General features: G+C 40.3%; 1 protein-coding gene across 2 annotated transcripts in view; it reads right to left on the bottom strand.

Moving 5' to 3' along the window:
• The window catches only part of MTMR7 (myotubularin related protein 7), a 113,564-nt gene that overhangs the window by 43,853 nt on the left and 48,467 nt on the right, over nt 1–21,244 (bottom strand). For both annotated transcript variants that reach the window (XM_073902361.1, XM_073902362.1), the window contains exons 2-5: nt 20,014–20,136; nt 18,566–18,728; nt 11,349–11,506; nt 1,151–1,279 (exon numbers count right to left, since the gene is read on the bottom strand). In XM_073902361.1, the coding sequence (XP_073758462.1) occupies nt 1,151–1,279; nt 11,349–11,506; nt 18,566–18,728; nt 20,014–20,136 (573 nt within the window). The remainder of the gene's footprint in view (nt 1–1,150; nt 1,280–11,348; nt 11,507–18,565; nt 18,729–20,013; nt 20,137–21,244) is intronic.

Here is a 21,244-nt window from a genome sequence, read left to right as displayed (position 1 = left end):
AAAACTATATCATCTAGCTTGAAAACCCAACTTTTCACCCCACTCAAGTCAAATAACTTCTGAAGTGGGTGGCAAAGACCATTCTTGGCTCCCCAAATTTGTTTTCTTGTCCTTCCCAGAAATGGAACCACAATTTTTAGTTATTTACACAGTTACCCAGGAGAGTGTATATTCTCACCTGCCCTGCACAGTTCTGACCAACAGGATGTGAGCAGAAGTGTTGCATGGCAGTTTTAGGAGGTTTCCTCAGAAAGCTGTGACAGCCCGTTAGCCCCCCAACCCCCGCCCCCCGCTGCTCTGTGGAAATGGTGGCTGGTACTAAAGTCATCTCCTATACCACTCAATGAGGATCAAAGACGAAGGAAGGCAGAGCAGAAAAGTGCAGGAGTTCAGGTCTCTGAGGGCTGAGTAATGGACAACTGAGTCTCTGGGCCTAGACTGCCCACCTTCGGAGTTTTATGTGAGAGAAAATAAAGTTCTATCCTGTTTAAGGCACTTTTACTTAGAGGCCCTGTTAGGTGCAGACAAATCTAATCCTAGCTTTTATAAATAATTCTTTTTTAAGGAGGTCCCACACCCAGCGTGGAACCCAACACGGGGCTTAAACTCATGACGCTGAGATCAAGAATCAGACGCTTCCCCAACTGTGCCATCCAGGTGCCCCTTATAAGTCATATTTAAAAAATAAAACCTGCTCTCCGTAAACAAAGATTTCTTATACTGAGGATGCTCAGAAGAGTGTGCCATTAAAAAAAAAGAAAATGCCATGGATTCTGGAAGCTTTACTATAGCAGGCATTTCAAAGGATCTCTAGCACTGTTTGAAGGAGCACAGAGCTTCCCAAGGTGACCACTTAGAAAATGACAGGCATTCGTTTAGATGATTAGGTTAAGGTATTTTCTGACAGTATCCCATTACTTTATCATCAAATAAACATGAAAGGTCAACTTCTACCTGAGGTAAGAGTTTAAGCAGAGTGGTGTTATGTAATACCACACACAGCAATATCCACATACCTTTAAGAATTGAAACACACACACACACACACACACACACACATACACACACACAGCAGGCCGCTAGAAAAATGCCTGTTTATGATAAAACAAGAAAAGCAAAGCATAAAACAAAAGCATGCCTTGAGACTTACGTGGTTATCTTTATAGTAGTAAGAAAGGGCAGGAAATCGCCGTCTGCTCCGGAATTTGGAACTCCCCACAATGATGTGTGCCGTGGCCGATTTGGGAACATACAGTTCAGTAGGGTAAGAATCACAAACCTGTCACGGGAAACACATGGGGATTTTGAGGACATCTCGTAATGCTTTGTGAACTGCCGCAAGATATTCCATTCACCATACTTACTTATAAGTTGCACATTTAAGTCTTTTGGTTTTTTTTTTTTTTACTTATTTGAGAGAACGAGCGAGAGAGAACGAGAGAGAGAGCGCACAAACCATGGGGGGAGGGGAGGCAGAGGAAGCAGCAGTCTCCCCACCCAGCAGGGAGCCCGACGTGGGGCTCGATCCCAGGGACCCTAAGATCATGACCCAAGCCGAAGGCAGACACTCAACCAACTGAGCCACCCAGGCGCCCCCATTTTTTTTCTTTACAATTTTTTTTTTTGTTATGTTAGTCACCATTAGTTTTTGATGTAGTGTTCCGTGATTCATTGTTTGCATATAACACCCAGTGCTCCATGCCCATCACCGGGCTAACCCATCCCCCCACCCCGCTCCCCTCTGCAACCCTGTTTGTTACTCAGAGTCCATCGTCTCTCATGGTTCGTCACCCCCTCCGATTTCCCCCCCTTCATTTTTCCCTTCCTTCTCCTAATGTCCTCCATGCTTATTCCTTATGTTCCACAAATAAGTGAAACCATACGATAACTGACTTTCTCTGCTTGACTTATTTCACTTAGCATAATCTCCTCCAGTTCTGTCCATGTTGATGCAAAAGTTGGGTGTTTATCCATTCTGATGGCTGAGTAATATTCCATTGTATATATGGACCACATCTTCTTTATCCATTCATCTGTTGAAGGGCATCTCGGCTCTTTCCACAGTTTGGCTATTGTGGACATTGCTGCTTAAGTTTTCTTAACCAAGTTATGGAGGAGGCTATTTTGAAGAAAGCAACAGCCACTTCAGAGAAATGAAGAGCTGTTGATTCCATGGCATCAGAGCAAAGGGAAGCAAACGCTCTTTAGCAGTCTGTCCTGGTGCACTGTCCCTTCTGAGGGCACTTCGAGGGGCAAGACAGTGACAGGTGAGCATTTCTTTCATCAAAAAGGGAGAGAGTACAATTCGGCATCCTGGTAGCTGAAAAAATTGAGCTGCCTGTTTTGAGTGAAAGATAGCCCACCAGTGGGTGGCAAGCACCAGCAGTGTGCCCATGACAAAGCCCATGCCCTCGCTGGATACTTCTCCCCCTCCATCTTCCCAAATCTCCCAAGTCTCCTCCATTCTTCAGGGGACAACCCAACTCCGCCTCCTTCAAGAAGCTTCCTCCCTGGGCTTCCAGCTCAGACAAGTTTCTAGATCTGACTTGGTACCACACAACATAACAGCTTTATTTTTGTTTCTTCTGTGTGATTTCACCAATGGTATGAAATGATTTTACTCTTCCTGTGCATTGCTAGCGGTGATTCCCACAGTGGAAACTCTAGAGCCTTGGAATGATCTTGTGATTTAGTCAGGAATCAGCAGTTTAGAACGTGGCTCTGATTTGCCAACTTCATGACCTTCAGAGAGTCAAACTATGCTGACCTCTAAAACTGATAAAACACAGAAATAATATCCCATGGGGTTGACAGAAGGGTCAAATCAGATAACACCCATGACAAAGCACTTTATAAACCACTGGGTCTGACAGAGATGTGAGGGGTGGCAACGATAATCACCAACTTGTTGCTCAGCATGTATTTCATTCTGACATCAGCCCGTCAATCTCTTTGCAATGTGAAGATTGCTCAGATAGCAATTCCTGGGTTTCGCCAAAGAGCCGTTTCTTTCCCAGAAGTCAAGCATCTTCTTGGCCATTTCAAGAGGAGTCCTCCAGGAGGAGTAACAACAGGGAAATCTGTCAGCCACACAAACTCTGTCCAACCCTGCTCTCACCTACCCCTCTGGAAAGATAGAACTGGAGGGAACAAAAACCCACCCCAAGTAAGAGCCCAGCCTCCGCACCACAGCTCATGACAATTGTCCTGTGAGGATGCCCCCCCCGCCCCCTTCTGCTGTCTTGGTTACCAGACTGGTGAACAACATCAAGCAGGAGATAAAAGGGCCACAAAAGTGATGTTGTTAGGCTCAACGTGTAATTTCAACAAGGAGCCAAAGACATTTTAGGGAAGATTAGCAGACTTCAAAGATTTCCAGCCTCTGGCACTGACACCGTGGTGGAAATCCCATTCCAGGAACACGGACACTCTGGAGGAAAATCTTGTACTGAGAACAGATGGCCCAACCTAGTTGGACCCCAAGAGCTTTGACCAGAATGACTACCACAAGACACTACACCTTCTTGCCCATGCAAATCTGGTGCCCGAACCTCTCTTCGGTCAGTCAGCTAGAACATTACAACACAGACCACACCTGCTTGTCTGAGGTTCAAGAGGCATGCAGTCATTGCACCAGGCTTACAACATTTTCCTAAAATAACAGTTTTAAAAAGGAAATTGGGAGGGTTTCAGAAAGGTGGGAATCACCTACTTTCTTCATTATAACACTAAGGAATTGCAAAGTTATTTATGATGAAATAAAATAAATAAATAATAGGTGAGATTTCTCAACCTGCCTATTACATAACAGCATTTCTGAATAAGAGAGGTGAGTTAGGAACTGGGGAGCTCCTGCCGGGTCCCCTTATAGCTTCCCAAGGCCAAAGGAAGCTCAGCTTGTCTCATGCCTGTAACCTTTATGTGCACCGTAACTGCTATGGGACCAAGAGAAAGGGAAACCCTTGGAGCCCACTCTCCGTAAGACTCTTGGCCCCACCCTACTTAGGGACCTGACTGCCATCCACTCTGGGTCCTCTTTCTTCCCAAAGAGAACAGGGAAGGCTTTCCCACCCTCTAAGAATACCAGGGCTCTCCCCGCTCCACAGTGTAGGAAAACGTGGACCTTTTAGGTTGGCATGAGCAAGGTCCAAGAGCTCAACACCTCAACCTAGTCAACAGTAGTCAGGCTCACACAGAGGTCATAGCCTCCCATGTAGGGACACGACAGATGCCAGTTACAGGGACTCCTCCTTTTCCCAGAGCACTAGCAGTGGGTCTAGGTGAAAAGAATTCAAGGCTCAGAACTGAAACATGGGCATTCTGATAAGCATTTGCGTGGGAAGCTCTATGAGAAGCTAAAACAACTTTGGGAAAAAAGTCAGATTCATGGTGGCAGGTAAGCTCAGGTTTCAAGATACAACTTCTTAACCAAGCTGGAAAATAGGGAATTCATCCTGCTTTCATGAAATCTGACAGCACTTTCATGGAGAAAACAGCCCTGAGGGTGCCTGGGTGGCTGAGTTGGTTAAGTGTCTGCATTTGGCTCAGGTCATGATCCTGGGGGATCCAAGAGTTTCCCTTTCTCTTGGTCCCATAGCAGTTACGGTGCACATAAAGGTTACAGGCATGAGACAAACTGAGCTTCCTTCGGCCTTGGGAAGCTATAAGGGGACCTGGCAGGATGGAGCCCTGCAGGGAGCCTGCTTCCCCCTCTCCCTCTGCCCCTCCCCCTACTCAGGCGCTCTCTCTCTCTCACTCTCTCTCTCTCGTGCTCTCCCAAATAAATAAAAATCTTAAAAAAAAAAAAAGGTCCTGCATAGCACTGACCACTGTCCTTTTTACAACAAGCCCACTCAGTTATAGTCAAAATTCTGACAATGAATAATGCACAGCATAGTGCAATTTATGCCACCAAATTCTGAAACTAATCAATGCAGGTTCCCCAAATTTTGCCTAGTTTGGAAAATCACATAAGTGAGAATGGGAGTTCAGAAAAGTACAAAAGGCTTTTCCTCTGAATTTTCCTTCTTTACATTGACTGCCTGAGCCAATGAAAGTGGAGTAAGTTAAAATCATTTCTGCATACTTTTTTTTTTATGAATGAGGAAATTATTTTCCTTGTCCTCCACTAAATAAATTAGCCTGCCTGGAGTGCCTGCCTATCTTGGTTTGGCCTCACCAAGAAAAATCTCTTCTGATAATTCTTCCACTCATTCAACAAGTGTTTTTATAAAATATATTTGACATATACCATTGTACACATGTTAATTTGATACATTTATATACTGTACTATGATTGCCACTATAGTGATAATCAGCACCCCTATCACATTACATAATTCTCCTTTCTTTTCAGTGGTCAGAATCATTAAGTTCTAGACTCTTGGCAAGTTTGATGATTACAGTACAATATTGTTGTCTATCAACAAGTTTCTACTGAATACTTCATATGTGCCAGGCATTATGTTAGGTGCTAGGGAAGTAATGAGTAACAAAAGAGTTATTGGCTTCAAGGCTTTACATTCCCAGTAAAGTCGATCTCTGTTGACCTTATACTCTTGCAGTAAATGCACTTACCACTGTTGGGTAGTGTCCATCTGAGAGGCCATCCAAGGCATCTTAATTAGACCTCTGTATTTATTGAGGACCACTCAACTGAGCACGTTGGAGAGTTAGTTGTCAGAGACTGAGACAGATCTACACAGACAACTTTCTTCTTAAGCATTTAGGATCTAAAATTTATTTCAAGGAATTTATGATGTACTATTAGGGGAGAAGCAGGAGGGTACGAGCCACATAAAATGATTTATATATAAATAAAATAAAGTAATACATAATACATAAAACACAGCTGTAGAAAACCGAAACAAGATTTTAAATTACTGGTTTAGATTATACTTTAAATTTTATTCCAAGAGAAACAGGTTAAAATTTTAACCTAGTAATGAATGACAATTATTTTATTTAAGAAAGACGATTTCAGGAGTTATGTACAGAAGGGAATCTTCGCTTTGAGAGTTGGACTATCATAGACAAGTCTTATAAGTAGGAATAAGAGTAATAATGATAGAAATGATGATGATGATGATGATGATGATGATGATGATGATGATGATGATTAGCCGCCCAAGACCACACAAACAGAAAAAAGCAGCACAGGCTCTGAACCTATGCTTCGTTCTAATTAGAAAGAAATAGGGGCACCTGGGTCGCTCAGTCGGTTGAGCATCTGACTCTTGATTTTGGCTCAGGTCATGATCTGAGGGTCGTGAGATCAAGCCCCATGTTGGGCTCCTCACTGGGCGTGGAGCCTGCTTAAAATTCTCTCTCTCCCTCTCCATTTGCCTTCCCCCCGCCTTCTCTAAAAAAAAAGAAGAAAAAATAACTTTTGTAAAAGAAGAGAGGAAAAAGTAAACATTTTCTCAACCACGAGATGAAAAGTAAAAGTAACATCATAACTTTCTCAATGGACTATTAGAAAGTTTTTGAGAAAATCAACTTTTATTATAGGTCTAAGTTGGTAATAAATAAGGGTACATAATCCTTTCTCCCCATTTCAATGGTGTTAGTAAAATCAGAAAATCCCCTAAGTTTTCACCTTTTCTGTTTCAACACAGTTTGTTGGTTGTTAGTTTCGGTTTGCTGTGTGTTACTTTGGAAAAGAAATGCTGAGTAACTCATGTTTTGTAGTCTCTACATGTAGGAGTTAAGTGACTAAATATGAGTCATGTTTGTGGCACTAATTCGAGAAGGAAATCTCATCAAAAATAGGAAGAACCTGTGTTTCCAAGAAAATATTATTCTACAAGATGTAGCTTAGATTCATTTTCTTCCTGACTCAAGGGCGTGTCATATTTTTAAAAAATTTAAAAAGGTATCCAATTTTCTTTGGTAAACTTGGATTTTCCTCCCTTTCATTTCAAGGCTAAAAATTCATTGCCACATACTTCATAATAATTGAAACAAAGAAACCCCAAATGTCTAGTCACAGAGTACAATTATGGTTGTTAGATTTAAGTGTAATTATGAAGAAAATTCAGTATCATGAACATGTCCATTCTACCCCAAATAATCTGTAAATTCAAGATATCAAAAGAATGATGTGGAAGGAACTGACCTATACAATATCAAGTCTTATTATAAAACCATACTAACCATAATTGGTACAAATGTAACTATGGAAATTATATAGCGTAAAATTGGGACAGAGTTCGTAAGTAGGCCAGGATTAAAAAAAAAAAAATGCTAAAACACGGAACAAAACAGGAAACACTAACAACTCAAAACTTCTGAGGATCCAAAGATTCCCCAGGGTCAATATTTAAACATCTCCGAAGAAGAGATATTTGCAACAGCTATACATGGTAACATACTATTAGCTAGAATTTATAAAGAACTTCTACAAATCAATAAAAAAAAGACAACCTTATAGAAAAAAGGATAAAAAAAAAAACAAACAGCAAATAACAAATTCTCTTATCAGTAGATGGAAATCTTCCATATTTTTTAATGGTTACACATTAATTTAATTATATGGAGAGAGCAAAACTTATTTAACTCATCTTCTATTAAGAAATTTGGGTTTCTTCTAATATATGCTGTTACAAACAACGCTTCAATAAGTCACCTTACACATACTGTGTGTCTGTATGATGTTGACTCTTGAGAATAAATTCCCAAAAGTAAGACTGCTGGGTCAACGAGTAGGTCTATCACCAAACAAAGGCAGTACCAACTGTCGGTGAGTCTGTGGAGTAGGGAGAACTCGTATATCTTGCTATTAGGTCTGTAAGTCCATGCAGATACTCTGGAAAAGAACCTGGCAATATCTGGTAAGGCTACAATTCACATACACTCTAACTCAGAAATTCTACTCCTAGATGGAAACTCTCAATATACTATGAGTCATGCGTAAGCCAGTTAACAGCTTTGTGATGATAAAATAAAAAGACAGGGAGGGGGAGAAAAGGATAACAGTAATTTTTTTAAACTGTGGTCTATCTGTAAAACGCAGTATAATACCACAGTGACGAATGAAGGAATGAGAGCTGTAGGTCTCGGCAGTTTCTTCACTTCTCGATGGCTTAGACAGTTATTTAGCCGGTCTATGCCTGAGTTTCTCCATTTGTAAAGCAAGGATGATAACAACAGCTATCACATGGGACTGCTAACATTTGTCAAGTTTTTAGAACAGTATCTGGCACATGCTAACTATCATAGATGTGTTTGCTAAAAATGAAATGAATCTCATAAATAGAATGTTAAGTGAAATATCAAGTTTCAGTAAGCGACATTCAGCGTAACACCACGTATAGAAAATATAAAACACACACAAAATACTACATTTTTACCACTTACATATGTAGAAACATTATAAATAGAGAAGGACAACACCAAATGGCAGTCAGTGACATTGGAGCAAAAGGTGATCTGGAGGGAACATTAGGAGGTTTAATAGCATTGATCTATGTGTCTATTTTTGTACCAGGACTGTACTATTTTTATTCCTTTAGCTAGCAATCAAATATATGCATTTGTATAATATATTACATACATTCTATATATATAGTTAATTATTACTATATTTATATGACAAACTATTGGGACTACACCAAAATAAAAAGTTTTTGCACAAGGGAAACTATCAACAAAGCAAACCGAATGGGAGAAGATATTTAGATATTTGCAAGTAATATATCTGATAAGGGTTTCATATATAAAGAATTTACACAACTCAACACCAAAAAATCGAAATAATCCCAGGGAAAAACAGGCAGAGGACATGAACAGCTGTTTTTCTAAAGAAGACATACAAATGGCAAGCAGACACATGAGACTATGCTCAACAACACTCATCATTAGGAAAATGCAGATCAAAACCACAATGAGGTATCCCCTCACACCTGTCAGTATGGTTAGTATTAAGAAGACAAGAAGTACGGGGCGCCTGGGGGCTCAGATGGTTAAGCGTCTGCCTTCGGCTCAGGTCATGATCCCAGGGTCCTGGGATCGAGTCCCGCGTCGGGCTCCCTGCTCCTTGGGAACCTGCTTCTCCCTCTGCCTCTCTCTCTCTCGCTCTCTCGTGAATAAATAAAATCTTTAAAAAAAAAAAAAACTATCTTCATTTAAAAAAAAAAGAAGAAGACAAGAAGTAACGAGTGTTGGCAAGATGTTGAAAAAAGGGAACTCCCAAGGCACTGTTGGTGGGAATGTATATTGGTGTAGCCGCTGTGGAAAACAGTATGAGGTCCCTCAAAAAATTCAAAATAGAACTACCATATGATCCAGCAATTCTACTACCATTTACCCAAAGAGAACAAAAACACTAACTTGAAAAGATAATATGCATCCTTCTGTTCACTGCAGCACTATTTACAATAGCCAAGATCTGGAAGTAACTTGTGTCCATTGATAGATAAATGAATAAAGAAGATGTGGTATATATATATATATATAAAAAACACACACACACACACACACACACACACACACACAGAGGAATATTACTCAACCATAAAAAAGAATGAGATCTTGCCATTTCTGACATAAATGGACTTAAGAGGGCATTATGCTAAGTAAAATATGCCATATAGAGAAAGACAAATACCGTATGATTTCACTTATGTGAAATCAAAGAAACAAACAAAAAAACAGAAATGGACTCATAAACACAGACAGCAAACTGGTTGCCAGAGGAGAGAGGTAGAAGGGTGGGAGAAAGAAGTGAAGGGGAGTTAGAGGTACAAGCTTCCGGTGGTAAATAAGTCACAGGGATGAAGAGTACAGCACGGGAACAGAGTTAATAATATTGTAATAACATTGTGTGGTGATTACACTCACCGTGGTGGGCATTACATAATGTATAGACTAGCTAAATTACTATGTTGTGCACCTGAAACTAATATAACATTGTATGCCAACTATATGTCAATAATAAAAAATTTTTAAAAACGTAACCAGAAATGGTCGATTAACAGGAGATAAGATATAAATGGTCAATCAGCATATACAAATCTACAAATCAAGAAATCAAAGCATGTAGATTCAATTAAGATGAGACATCCCTTGTCCCACTATCAGGTTGTTAAAAAAACTTTTAAAGAACTGACATCTTTCTCAGTGAGGGAACAAAGAATCAGGCATTCTCATACACGGCTGCTGAGAATTTATATACATTGGTCCAACTTTTCTGCAGTTCTTTTTGACAACATGTATAAAAATTTATGTAAACTTTTTGACACAGAAATTTCACCTTTAGGAATCTGTCTTTAAAAAGAATTTGAACATGGGCAGAAGTATAGTCACCAGGATGTTCTATGTTTATTTAAAATCATAAAAATAATAATAATCTGCATGTCTAAAAATTGGAGATTAGGTAGAAAGAATAGGATATAGCCATACTATGTGATTTTATGATATAAAATATATTTATTAGGAAAAAACAGTATGATGGGTGAAGAAAAGCAAACACAAGGCATGTGTAATATAATTCCATATTTGTTATATATATTGGAACAGTTCCCTTTCCTCTGTATTTTCTAATTTCGAATCATTAAATGCATTGCTTATATAAGAAAAGAGCTACTAAAACTATGCAGATGGGAAAAAGAAACTGAAGGAAAATTTTAAAACCTAATAGAAGAACATTAGGGCACTGAGATGGTGGGTATTTTTTCTTTTTTCTTGCTTTTATAAATTCTCTGCAACATTCTTACATTGCTTTTATTACCTAAAATATTTTAAAAATTAATAGGGAAACCAACATTGATTTGTAAGCCCATCATGAGGGACAATATGAGATTGATTCTGCCCCTCCTGCTTCCCTTCCTCTCCATAGGCCTTTCTGTAAGCGTGGACACATTTCTCCACATTTCTCTAGGGAAGCCTCTTGGTGACCTTGTGTACCAATCAAGAGTTCAGTGAGTACAGAGAGGAGCTGGTGCCAGACTGCCATCAGAGTCCCTGTGACTTCCCCACTAATCACTCGCTGCACTATAAAAAGAGCCGATGGGAGAACTTGGCCCTGGCCGGCTCTCCCACCCACTGCCTGGCCATGAAGCCCGCCACTGGGCTTCTCTGGGTTTCCATCTCCTTAAGCATTAGGGGAAGGTGTGTGTGGGGGTGGGGGGAGCGGTTCTCTAAGGTTCCCTTGGCCAAACTCTTTGATTCTAGATGCAGGTAGGAAATGCAGCTCACAGTAACCAGGGGAGACTTGCAAATCCACAGATCTGTATCTACAAAGAGCTGTAAAAACTAAAGGAGATTAAACAGAGGTCATGCTAAGCTATGTGAATCATGAGTTCCCTTGGATTAAGTAACTAGATTTCACCAGATGCCTCTGCACTCACTCTGTAGTCTCTATTCACATCGCTGAGCTGCCAATAATTATTAGGGAGGCCCATTCGCTTGTACTCTTCACCGAGATCAATCAGCATCCAGCCCTGTTCTCTTTCTTCTTTATCCAGCTTGGGGTTGAATGAAAAGCAGTATAACTCTTCATATTTCACTGCAAGATAAAGGAGAATAAAGCCAAATCAAACCAAGTCAAATCCAGAACCAAATCTCCCCAAAAGCATTCTATGTGGGCTGGATTACATCAAGAAGCCAAACCAGCTTCTTGCCCCTCGGGACACTGCAAGGAGTATTCCGTCTCTCTGGGCAGGTTCACCCACCTCCTCCCAGTAATGACATGGAGACCTTAGAACAAGCGAACTCAATTTTGCAAGAGCTCCTTTCCCTTCAGAAACAAGGCCTTCTCCATTTTGCACTTTTTTCTTAAGTTGCTTTTGAAGCCAAACATATTCTCCAGAACATGTAAGAAAGGGAACTTTAAAAATTAATTAAGAATGTATGTATCATTAGACATCAAGAACTCAATTTGTTTATGTATATCGAGCTTGGATTTGGGATGGCCTCTCAGAGGTGGAGGGAGGCCCAGGCCACTGCCCCATGTTGATACTCACAATATGAAAAAGAGAAATAACAATTGAAAAGCTGTGAAATGTATTCAGATGTTTGCCCTGAAAACATCTGAACTTATATCAGACACATCAATGTCATAATTGCACTGCTCATACAAAATTCACAGGATTCATAAAAAAATCAATTGATAGTGTAAGGTACCCTGGTCATGAGGGGCAAATTCGAGGATGTCTGATGAAAGTCTGCTTTCAATTCTGCCAGGATGTCTATGTCTTTATGTACCACCCTTTCTGCTTGTAAGGCCAGGGCCAACAGCCTTCCCCATTTAGAGCTAGGATTTGATTTTCCTGCTCTGATCTTGTTATGTTGAAGGAAGCAATTACACCAGTGCTGTTCAACAAAAATATAAGCAAGCCATGTGTGTCACTGAAAATGTCCTTGTAGCCACATTAAAAAACTAAAAAGAAACAATGAAATTAATTTTACTAATATATTTTCTTAGAAAGCCAATATATCCAATTATCATTTCAACATATGTATAATACAAAACTTTTTAATATTTTATGTATCTTATTTCATAATGTCTCTGAAATTCCACCTGTATTTCACACTTGACAGCACATCCTCACTCATTCTGCCTACATTTCAGGTGCCCACAAGCCACATGAAGCCATACTGGACAGTGCAGGCCACCATATTGGATAGTGCAGATCCAAGCACCTCCGGTAAAAATAAATCATGGCTGATTCTCACTGAACACGTGTTTCATTCCAGATTCTGTTCTTAGTAAATGTATTAACCCATGATGGGCCTCATTTTACAGATGAGAAATCTGAGGCAAAGGTAGGTTAAGGAATATCGCCAGGGCCACATGGCCAGTAAGTGGGGAGTCTGGATTTAAATTAGGCAATCTGGCTATAGAGTACATGCTTCTAATCACACGCATTGCCCCTCTAAGGCAGATCCTTCTCCCCAGATGGACCACTTTGTGTCTTCTCCTTCCTTGTTCCATCCCCTGAATCATCTTCTTTTTCTCCAGTAGGTTTCTTTCTCCTCAATTTTCTTAGGTCCCCCCATTTATTCCTTAATCTGTTGATGACATTCAGATGTGGTTAATTTAATGACTCTTCCACAAGTGTCTGGAGGCCCAATAAAGGATCTCACCACCAGCAAAAGGCCACAGAAACACACAGGCAGCCTGAGAGCTAACCTCAGTTTCAGGCTTGTTGTGATTACCATGGAAATAACTCATCCACAAGGAGGAAGAAAAATAAGGATATTTTAAAGACCCGACTTTTTCATTAGACTTGCACTCTTTCTTGTAGAAAAGAAGCAAAAGTAAGTTTATCAGTTAGATAAACTATGTTCTATTTCAGTTTCTCCTGATATACTTCTAAACTTCAAGCTTTAAGACACTGACAATTTCAAACAATAAGAAAGCACACACCCACAGGTGTCTGTACACACAAACGAAGTAGATGCTCTCAGTAGGAACTGTCTCTTGTAATCTTGGCTACTGGAGCAGGAAGACTACGAAATTGAGATCCTGTTCTGGGAACCATCAGCTGGACACTGACACATCTTTTCCATTTCTCAGTACCATTTCATGACTCAGGCCTCTGATATCATAACGTTAACCGCAAATGCAATTTGGTTAAGAGGCCAAAAGAATCTCTTGCGAAAGCCTCAGTTCCCTTAGTGAAAGAAGAGCTTATGAACACGGGGTTAATAATGGACGTTAAGTTCCCTTTGTCGAGCAGTTACAACTAGATTTAAAGGTAGAAGGAGAAAACCATTCTAGGACTATGGATAGTTTTCTTTGTATGGGCTCACGCCTGCTGTCATTGGGAGGAGGCAAGCACACAGAACAGAAATTAAAGCAAGAACAGTTTATAGCAGATATCAAGACCATTCTTGAACTGGGAGGCATTAGGATTGGTTGCCACTAAGACTGTGAAATGTTTTCTTTGAGTTATTTTTAAGCAAAAGGGTGATCAACCATAGCTCCAGCCCAATTTAACTAAAATTCTACACAAGGGCAAAGAAACCCACATTTTTGTCAGCCAAAACTCGATCTTATTTTTTTTTTAAAGATTTTATTCATTTACTTGAGAGAGCGAGAATGAGAGAGAGAGAGCACATGAGAGGGGGGAGGGTCAGAGGGAGAAGCAGACTCCCTGCTGAGCAGGGAGCCCGATGCGGGACTCGATCCCGGGACTCCAGGATCATGACCTGAGCCGAAGGCAGTCGCCTAACCAACTGAGCCGCCCAGGCGCCCCAAAACTCGATCTTATTAACATAGGCAAGCTTCTTACCCAAAGGCCAGCCCAGGGGAAGCCTTCAGTGGATGACTGCCTACTCTGAGAAATTAAAAAGTACCATTAACACAGATGTAAATTTTACTGAATATTTCCTGTTCACAGTGTTCTGTTCTTCTCACCTCCATCTCTTGCAAAATATGTAGAATTCTTAGTAATCACAAGGAGGTGAGTTAAAAACACCACCAAAAGTAGGGCTAGAGAAATCTCTAGTCTTTATAGAATCTGAATGGAGAACACGTCTGCTTCAGAAAGGTCAGATCCCTGATTCCTCACCCTCATCTCTTAAAACAGACATGTTAAATACTCCACCGGCTTCTCACCCCACAGAGTCTGAGCCATCACACCCAACATCAAATGTCTTTTGCTATTAGTGACAGCAGGGTTCAAGAGGAGGTGCACCAAAAGGCTCTCCTCCAGAGCTCTTCCCATAAGAAGCAAATACCCCCACATGCCTTTGCACTGTGGGAGTAAGCCGAATGTGCACCTCCAATCTAAAAAAAAAAGGTTTTTCAGAAAAAGTTATGCAGAAATCATTCTAGTATTTACTTTATTTACCTATTTAAATCTTATAATTGCCAAGCAAAGGCAGACTTGAAGGTTTTTCTATCCAGAAAGAAAAAGAACTATTTCTAAAATACTGCATTAAATTAAGAATGGATAGCATTTAAAAAAAAAAAAAAAAGAATGGATAGCATTTTGGGGACGTTTCTAGCCAAATCGGTGTTTCAGAACTCAGGAGATGGCCTAAGAGATGCATGTGTTGACTGACTTGACGTTCCTTGAGCACTACCGTTCATCTGGACTCCTTAACACAAGGAAGCCCTCAGCACTGCGATGGGTTCCGTACCTATTGCTCTCATCAAAGCCTTGGCTCTTGGGCAATCCCACTTCCTACTCCCTGGGTGGGTATTTATGCCATCAAGCGGTAATTTTCAACTTGGAACCACCCAGCCTCCAAATGGCCCCGTCTCTACGCCCCCACCCCTTCTCTCCCATAAAAAAGGAAAGGGTGTTCACTCCACCAGATAAGGCAGCTGTGGGTAAGACAAAGCAATTGGAGAAAAAAGAAAAACAACCTGGTTTGTTTCCCAGGTATCAGGCTAACTGGTTATGAAAACAGAATATTTTGGGGAAAAAAATAGGGTAGGAATTACCGAGATAGACTAATTGGGAGAAACAAAAGGTAACAATATTATAATAAAAAAATACTTTAAAAAGAAAAAGAAAACTTGCAATGACCAATGTAAAACCTGAATAATACAGTTACGTTACTGATTGTTTCCCTTCTGCAAATTTTTTAAAACTCCAAAGGAAAGATCAAACACAAATGGGCATTCGCTGAATGAAGAGGTGGGTCTAGGAAGGGAAAAGTGACCAGCAGTCATCAGGGGGACACACATATGTGGGGTTTATTAGAACCAAAAGTAACAATTGAAAGCTCAGCTGCTCCCAACCTTCTGCTTAATTCAGGCAACCCAAAATAAGCGGGGCTGAAAAACCAGTGAAACAAGGTTGAGAAGACAGCACAGTTATTACTGCACTTTGCAGATTTAGAATAAAAATAAGGAGACGTCTGCTGTCTATTTTCAACAAGTAAGTGTTTGAATGAAACACCAGGGCTGTGGAAGCTAACCGTTAATGGAAAAGGACTTCTGGACTCAGAGATTAGTATGGTCAATAAAAAGCAAATTACCACTGCAGACACTGCGTAAGCAGCTGTGACAGACAAGGACGTCAAAAGGGAAATTAAGCCCCACCCCCCCAAAAAGTGAAACTGAGCAAATGAGATGATGTCAATCACAAGATTTTTAAAATCATAATATGTGTGCAGAAGAACTGGGGACTAAGAAGAACTGAAAAAAAAAAAAAAACTATCGTTTAGAAAAAAAAATGGGAAAATAAACAAAGATGGTTTAAATGTTCAAGGGCCCAGGAACACTACAGAGGGAAAGATAATTGATAGAAAAATAAACAGCAGAAGCCAAATAAGAGGGAGGAGAATGCACATGGGAAAAATGGAAGCTCTCTGAGAAATAGGGGTCTTTTCATCAGAAAAATGTATATCCTTACTAGTACACTGGATCTATTTCTCACTGGGTCCAAAGTTTTACTTTAACCTAAATTATTCTTTATTAAGAATTAAAGAGCTTACTGACTTTGGCTACTTTAATTTTTCATTCTTACCAATCTGAATTCACACAAAAGACCAACCAATAAAATCTCGCTAAATGTTTTAGTAGTTTGATGTACCTTTATCCTAGAAATCCTAATTCAGTGGAGAGAGAATCTCAAGAGTTCTGAAAATCTCCTTCATAGGACTTGACTTAAATGGACTCCCAAGCATTTCTTCTTTTGTAAAAAAATAAAATAAGAAAATTTGTCCTCTACAGGACCTTGAAGCTTAGCTATCAGGGTAGCTGAAAATAGGTGATTTGTGTTGGTGACTAACCAGAACCACCACAGAGATCTATATCGTGCTAACACACACACACGCGCGCGCACGCCCCTACTCTGATAGACCCAGAGGAGGGGGAAGGTATATTTTGTAAAAGATCTTCAGATGGCTCTGATAAGCCATCCCTATTCCCAGCTGGGACCCCCTCCACCTTTCTCTACCTCCACCCAGATTCAAAAACCTGCTTCCAAGGTTGTAGGCTGTAACAGATCCTAATTTTAGCATTGTTTCTAACATTAAACTGTGAAACTGTCTGGGTTCCATTTCATCTTCCCACACTTATTAAAGTACTGTGTTTTATGTAAACTGACATTTCTGATTCCAGGGTTTCAAAATGCTGGTGGCTTTCTTAAAATCTTCTAAGGTAGTAAGTTTAATTCAATTCATTACTATGATTTCTTTTTTTGCTCTCTGGCTATGTCTAATACCTACCTCCCAAATGTCACCTTTAAGAAAAAGTGGGAGTTTTATAAAAAGTGAGGAACACAGAGATTTTCCTCCATGGGGACCCTTGCAATGACTGTCCGCACCAGCCACAGCCCTCACGTTCACTGTGATCTGCCCTTCCAGCCACTCAGCTCTTTCCCAGTTCTCTGGGCTATTCCTAAATCCTATTAGTCAGGTCAGAGCACATTTATTACGCAGCCCAGCCATTAATCAGTGATACAGAAATTGCTGATACACAGTTCTCCTCGCATTCCCTGCCGCACGCAACCTAACACACATCTTCCCAGAACTTCTGTTCCAATTATAGTGCACCCTCTAAATAAAGTTCAACTGCTTTTCTGGCTAACTCTGCATTTCTTTGCAACACACGGAGATGAAAAAGCCTCCACCAGCTGCTTTGAAAGGGGAGCAAAGTCAAGTCAAAACTATCAGGTTTTGACAGCTCCCTGCACCATTTTCAAGAAATAACTTGAGGTCTTCGCTCTCTGGAGATGATACGGTCACACAATAAGAAATGGAGGACCCAGCCAAGCCCCTTGCAGACGTTACAACCAAATTTCTTGTCCTGAATCAAAAAGCATTTAGCACAGTAACTAAAAAGATATATTCCATCTCCCTTGTCAGTGATTTCAGTATAACACTACCATGGAGATTACTCTTATATAAAAGATTTATTTTTATGGAATTCTCCCCAGAAACTCAGATGTCTATTTCTTTTAAGCAAAAGGACACCGCAACCCATACAAGCCACATAGAGAGACAAGAAACGCTTCTCTAGAAGTGCCCAGGAAGCCATAAATCGGAAGACCCCAAGCCGAGGGATAGAACAGGAGCGAAATTGACAGCATCTATTTTTCAAATCAACAAAACATTCTTCCCACGACACTTAAGAAGGTTTTGTTTAGGAGAACCAACAGATCCACACTGTGAATACAACTGATGCTAACAAACGTCTAGTTATATCAACCTTGGGAAACCTCTATCACCATCACAAAGCCATAAAAAACCAAACCTTAAAAGCCCCAAGACAGGGAAGTGCCCTTAAGCTGTTTGATATTAATATTTTCCACACAAAACAATTTGTCAGTTTTATCTTAGGCTCCAAGCAAGGTGGCTCAATAATCATAGTATGGGAAGGGCATGATTTTAATCCGATTTCACTCCAAAAGGAACAGCTATAAACCCCCCCCCACCCAAGACAAAGTGAATACTAAGAAAAATGAAAGAGGATCGTATAGTAAACAACTCAGGGAGAGCCCCTAAAAGGCAATGAATCATTCAGAATTCTTGGCCTCATTGGAGGACTTGGGAAAACATATAGTTCCTAAAACACCATAATTCTTAAGCTATGCATATTTCTTGAACACGGTTTGTGAACCTCAGGGTGCGATGTCCACAATGCTGAGTTCCTCCACCCTACCTGGCCTCGCAAGGCGTATCAGAGAGATGTACACATCATGGCAGTCTCGTTCCTGGGGGATGATGAGCTGTAACAGCTGGAAGTTCTTGCAGCGAATAAGCAGAGGGCTCCCGGTAGCGGTTGTTGCCTGTTTTTCAATGGTGGAAATCTGACTGTGAAGAATCTACAACCAAAAGTCATGTGGAGAAGCTAAGCACTGATAACCGATAAATGAGACGAGCACAACCCAGATCTCTGAAGGAACACGGACAAGAAACACTCCCCCCGTCTTTGGCTAGCTCAACGCCTGCACTCAGACAACAAGAACCAATGTTCCCGGGAAAGAGCCATCTAAGTTTGTCATTTTATTTTTCATTACCAAGTCTTCTGATATCCAGGCTAATTATTTAGAGCCAACTATTCAGCATACAATTCTGTACAAGTCCAGGTAAGGGAACATTTTGGTAGTCAAATGGTGAACGCACTTAATAGCTAAGATTAAATAAGGTCATGAGAAGTTAGTGAAATAAACCTCGCAATCAACAAAAGTTAGAGATGGTTCCGCTGGGAGGTGCCACCATGCTCCTTAATTCCACATGGGATGCTCAAGTTCAATAGCAACTTGAGATTGTTGTTTTCTAAGCTGCTGGTGGTCAGGCAGGCTGGAGAAGAGATTTATGTTAAAGAAAATCAGGCTGAAGTGCATCTCTCTGGTGCTTCAGTGTGTGGCGGGGGGTAGGTTTCGGCTCAGTCAATGGGAACATTTGTTATCTTTTGTTATGTGGGTATAGTTGACACACACTGTTACATCAGTTTCAGGTATACAATATACATTATGCGATGCTCCCAAGTGTAGTCACCATCTGTCACTATTTCTCTCCACCCAGTAATGCCCACCACCTTCCGCTGAAAATGTAACAATGTCCACAGAATACAGAAAAGGGAAAAATCTACAATTCAGGGATTCTGGTTCGAGTCAGAGTGTCGGGGGTTGGGTGGCTATATAAAATAAGATGTATCCAATGGTCTCATTACTAAGTAGCAGAAATATCTGACATTGGGACTCTTCCCCCGCTTTTCTTTCCTTCGTTGTCAAATTATCAGAAAAGCGAAGACAACATAATAAAATAACTAAATGGTCTGCATTATTGGATCCTACAAATACAATGTATTGCAAATAAGGCACTAGCTAAGTGCTCTATCTGGCACTGATGTTCTCGGATCTCTACTTGACAGCTGTGACATGAAGCACTTATATTTCTGGCTATTTCTAGGCTGTCTTTGATGATGTTTAAATAATCAGTGTTTAAAATGAATAAGTAAATCAAGTGGATTTGACTCTGTGCAAAACAAGGCGAAGCTGATCCTCCAAAAAGAGTCCTCTGAACACCCAAATATCAAAAGCCCAACCAAAACTTGTTACTTAAAACGACAGAAAATGTATAAAGCCAAAAATAAAGAATGCATACCCATGTTTCTTTTCTTGTGTCAGCTGCGTTTTCCACAAATATGACATGAGTTGCCGTCAAATACAAAGTACCTAGGGCTGCTTTTTTAGAAGATATTCGATCTACCAAGCAGACATTTTCGACCTAGAGAAATCAGTTTGACAGAGTTATCATAAAGCAAAAGACTATTCATAAAAATAAATAGTAAGTAGGTAATCTTAGATTTAATCCAAAACATATATAATTTTGAGGATTCTCCCAATAATAAAACCCAAAACTCATCCTCTTAATTAGATCTCAGTATGTGACTCTGTAGATCAAAAGATAAAAATTCACCAGTTGCTTAAAATATCATTTTAAATGTACCACAAAAGCTTTATAGACCCTATTCTTTAAGAATACCCTCTTTGTATTTTAAATAAGTCAGCATTTTTATTTCACTATAACTATATAATTCTAATTGAAGGCAGGAAGTGTATTCATCCACATTCTGAGTTTTTACAATAACCATGTATGAATTATGTCTATTAAAAGAACAATAATATATTTCTCTATGTATTTCTCGGTAGTACAAACAGCCTCAACGCAGTCAGCTTCCACATAAACTAGCAGGAAATATATGAGAGCAGAAAGTATCAGAGAAATGTTCTGCATGTTTACAAGGAAAACCTACCAAATTAAGATGCTCACATTCATTTATAATAAAATCTCTTTAATAAGTGAAATTTTCACCACTGACCTTGGAATGGTTGAGAGAGAGATCTCTGGCAACAATTTTCATCAAGCACACCTCCCTTATAAGCAGAGCAGTTTCAAGGATATGTGGATTGGCATCATTCCAATATGAAATATAATGGACATTCTAAGATAATCTCTTCAGGGCAAGTGGAAACTGAGGGAACTATGACTCTAACAAGGCAGGGCCACCACAATGACCAGAGGAACACTCCTATAATGATGGTGGGCTTGGCACTGCTACTTACTACAGCTGAGGATCAACCATCTAGACAGACAGACACTGGCTCAACCCTCACCCCTCAAGTCAAGATGGCTACCTGCTTCCATGAGGAAGCTTCAGGGACTAGTGAGTCACATTTGCTCCAGTCTTCGATCTAATATGGAAGCTGTGGCCCTGACGTATTTGGAGAGCACAGGGCATCCCCCCCTGCTCCAGGGAAAACCTTGGAGGAGAGCAGACCTAATGAGTACCCCTCAGGACACCAAGGTCAAACAACACTCAAGACATTATGTT

Source organism: Callorhinus ursinus, unplaced genomic scaffold (genome assembly GCF_003265705.2).
Source record: "Callorhinus ursinus isolate GAN/ISIS: 27379988/994484 unplaced genomic scaffold, GSC_fseal_2.0 scaffold17, whole genome shotgun sequence".
NCBI lineage: Eukaryota > Metazoa > Chordata > Mammalia > Carnivora > Otariidae > Callorhinus > Callorhinus ursinus.
This window is presented reverse-complemented; position numbering and strand designations above follow the sequence as displayed.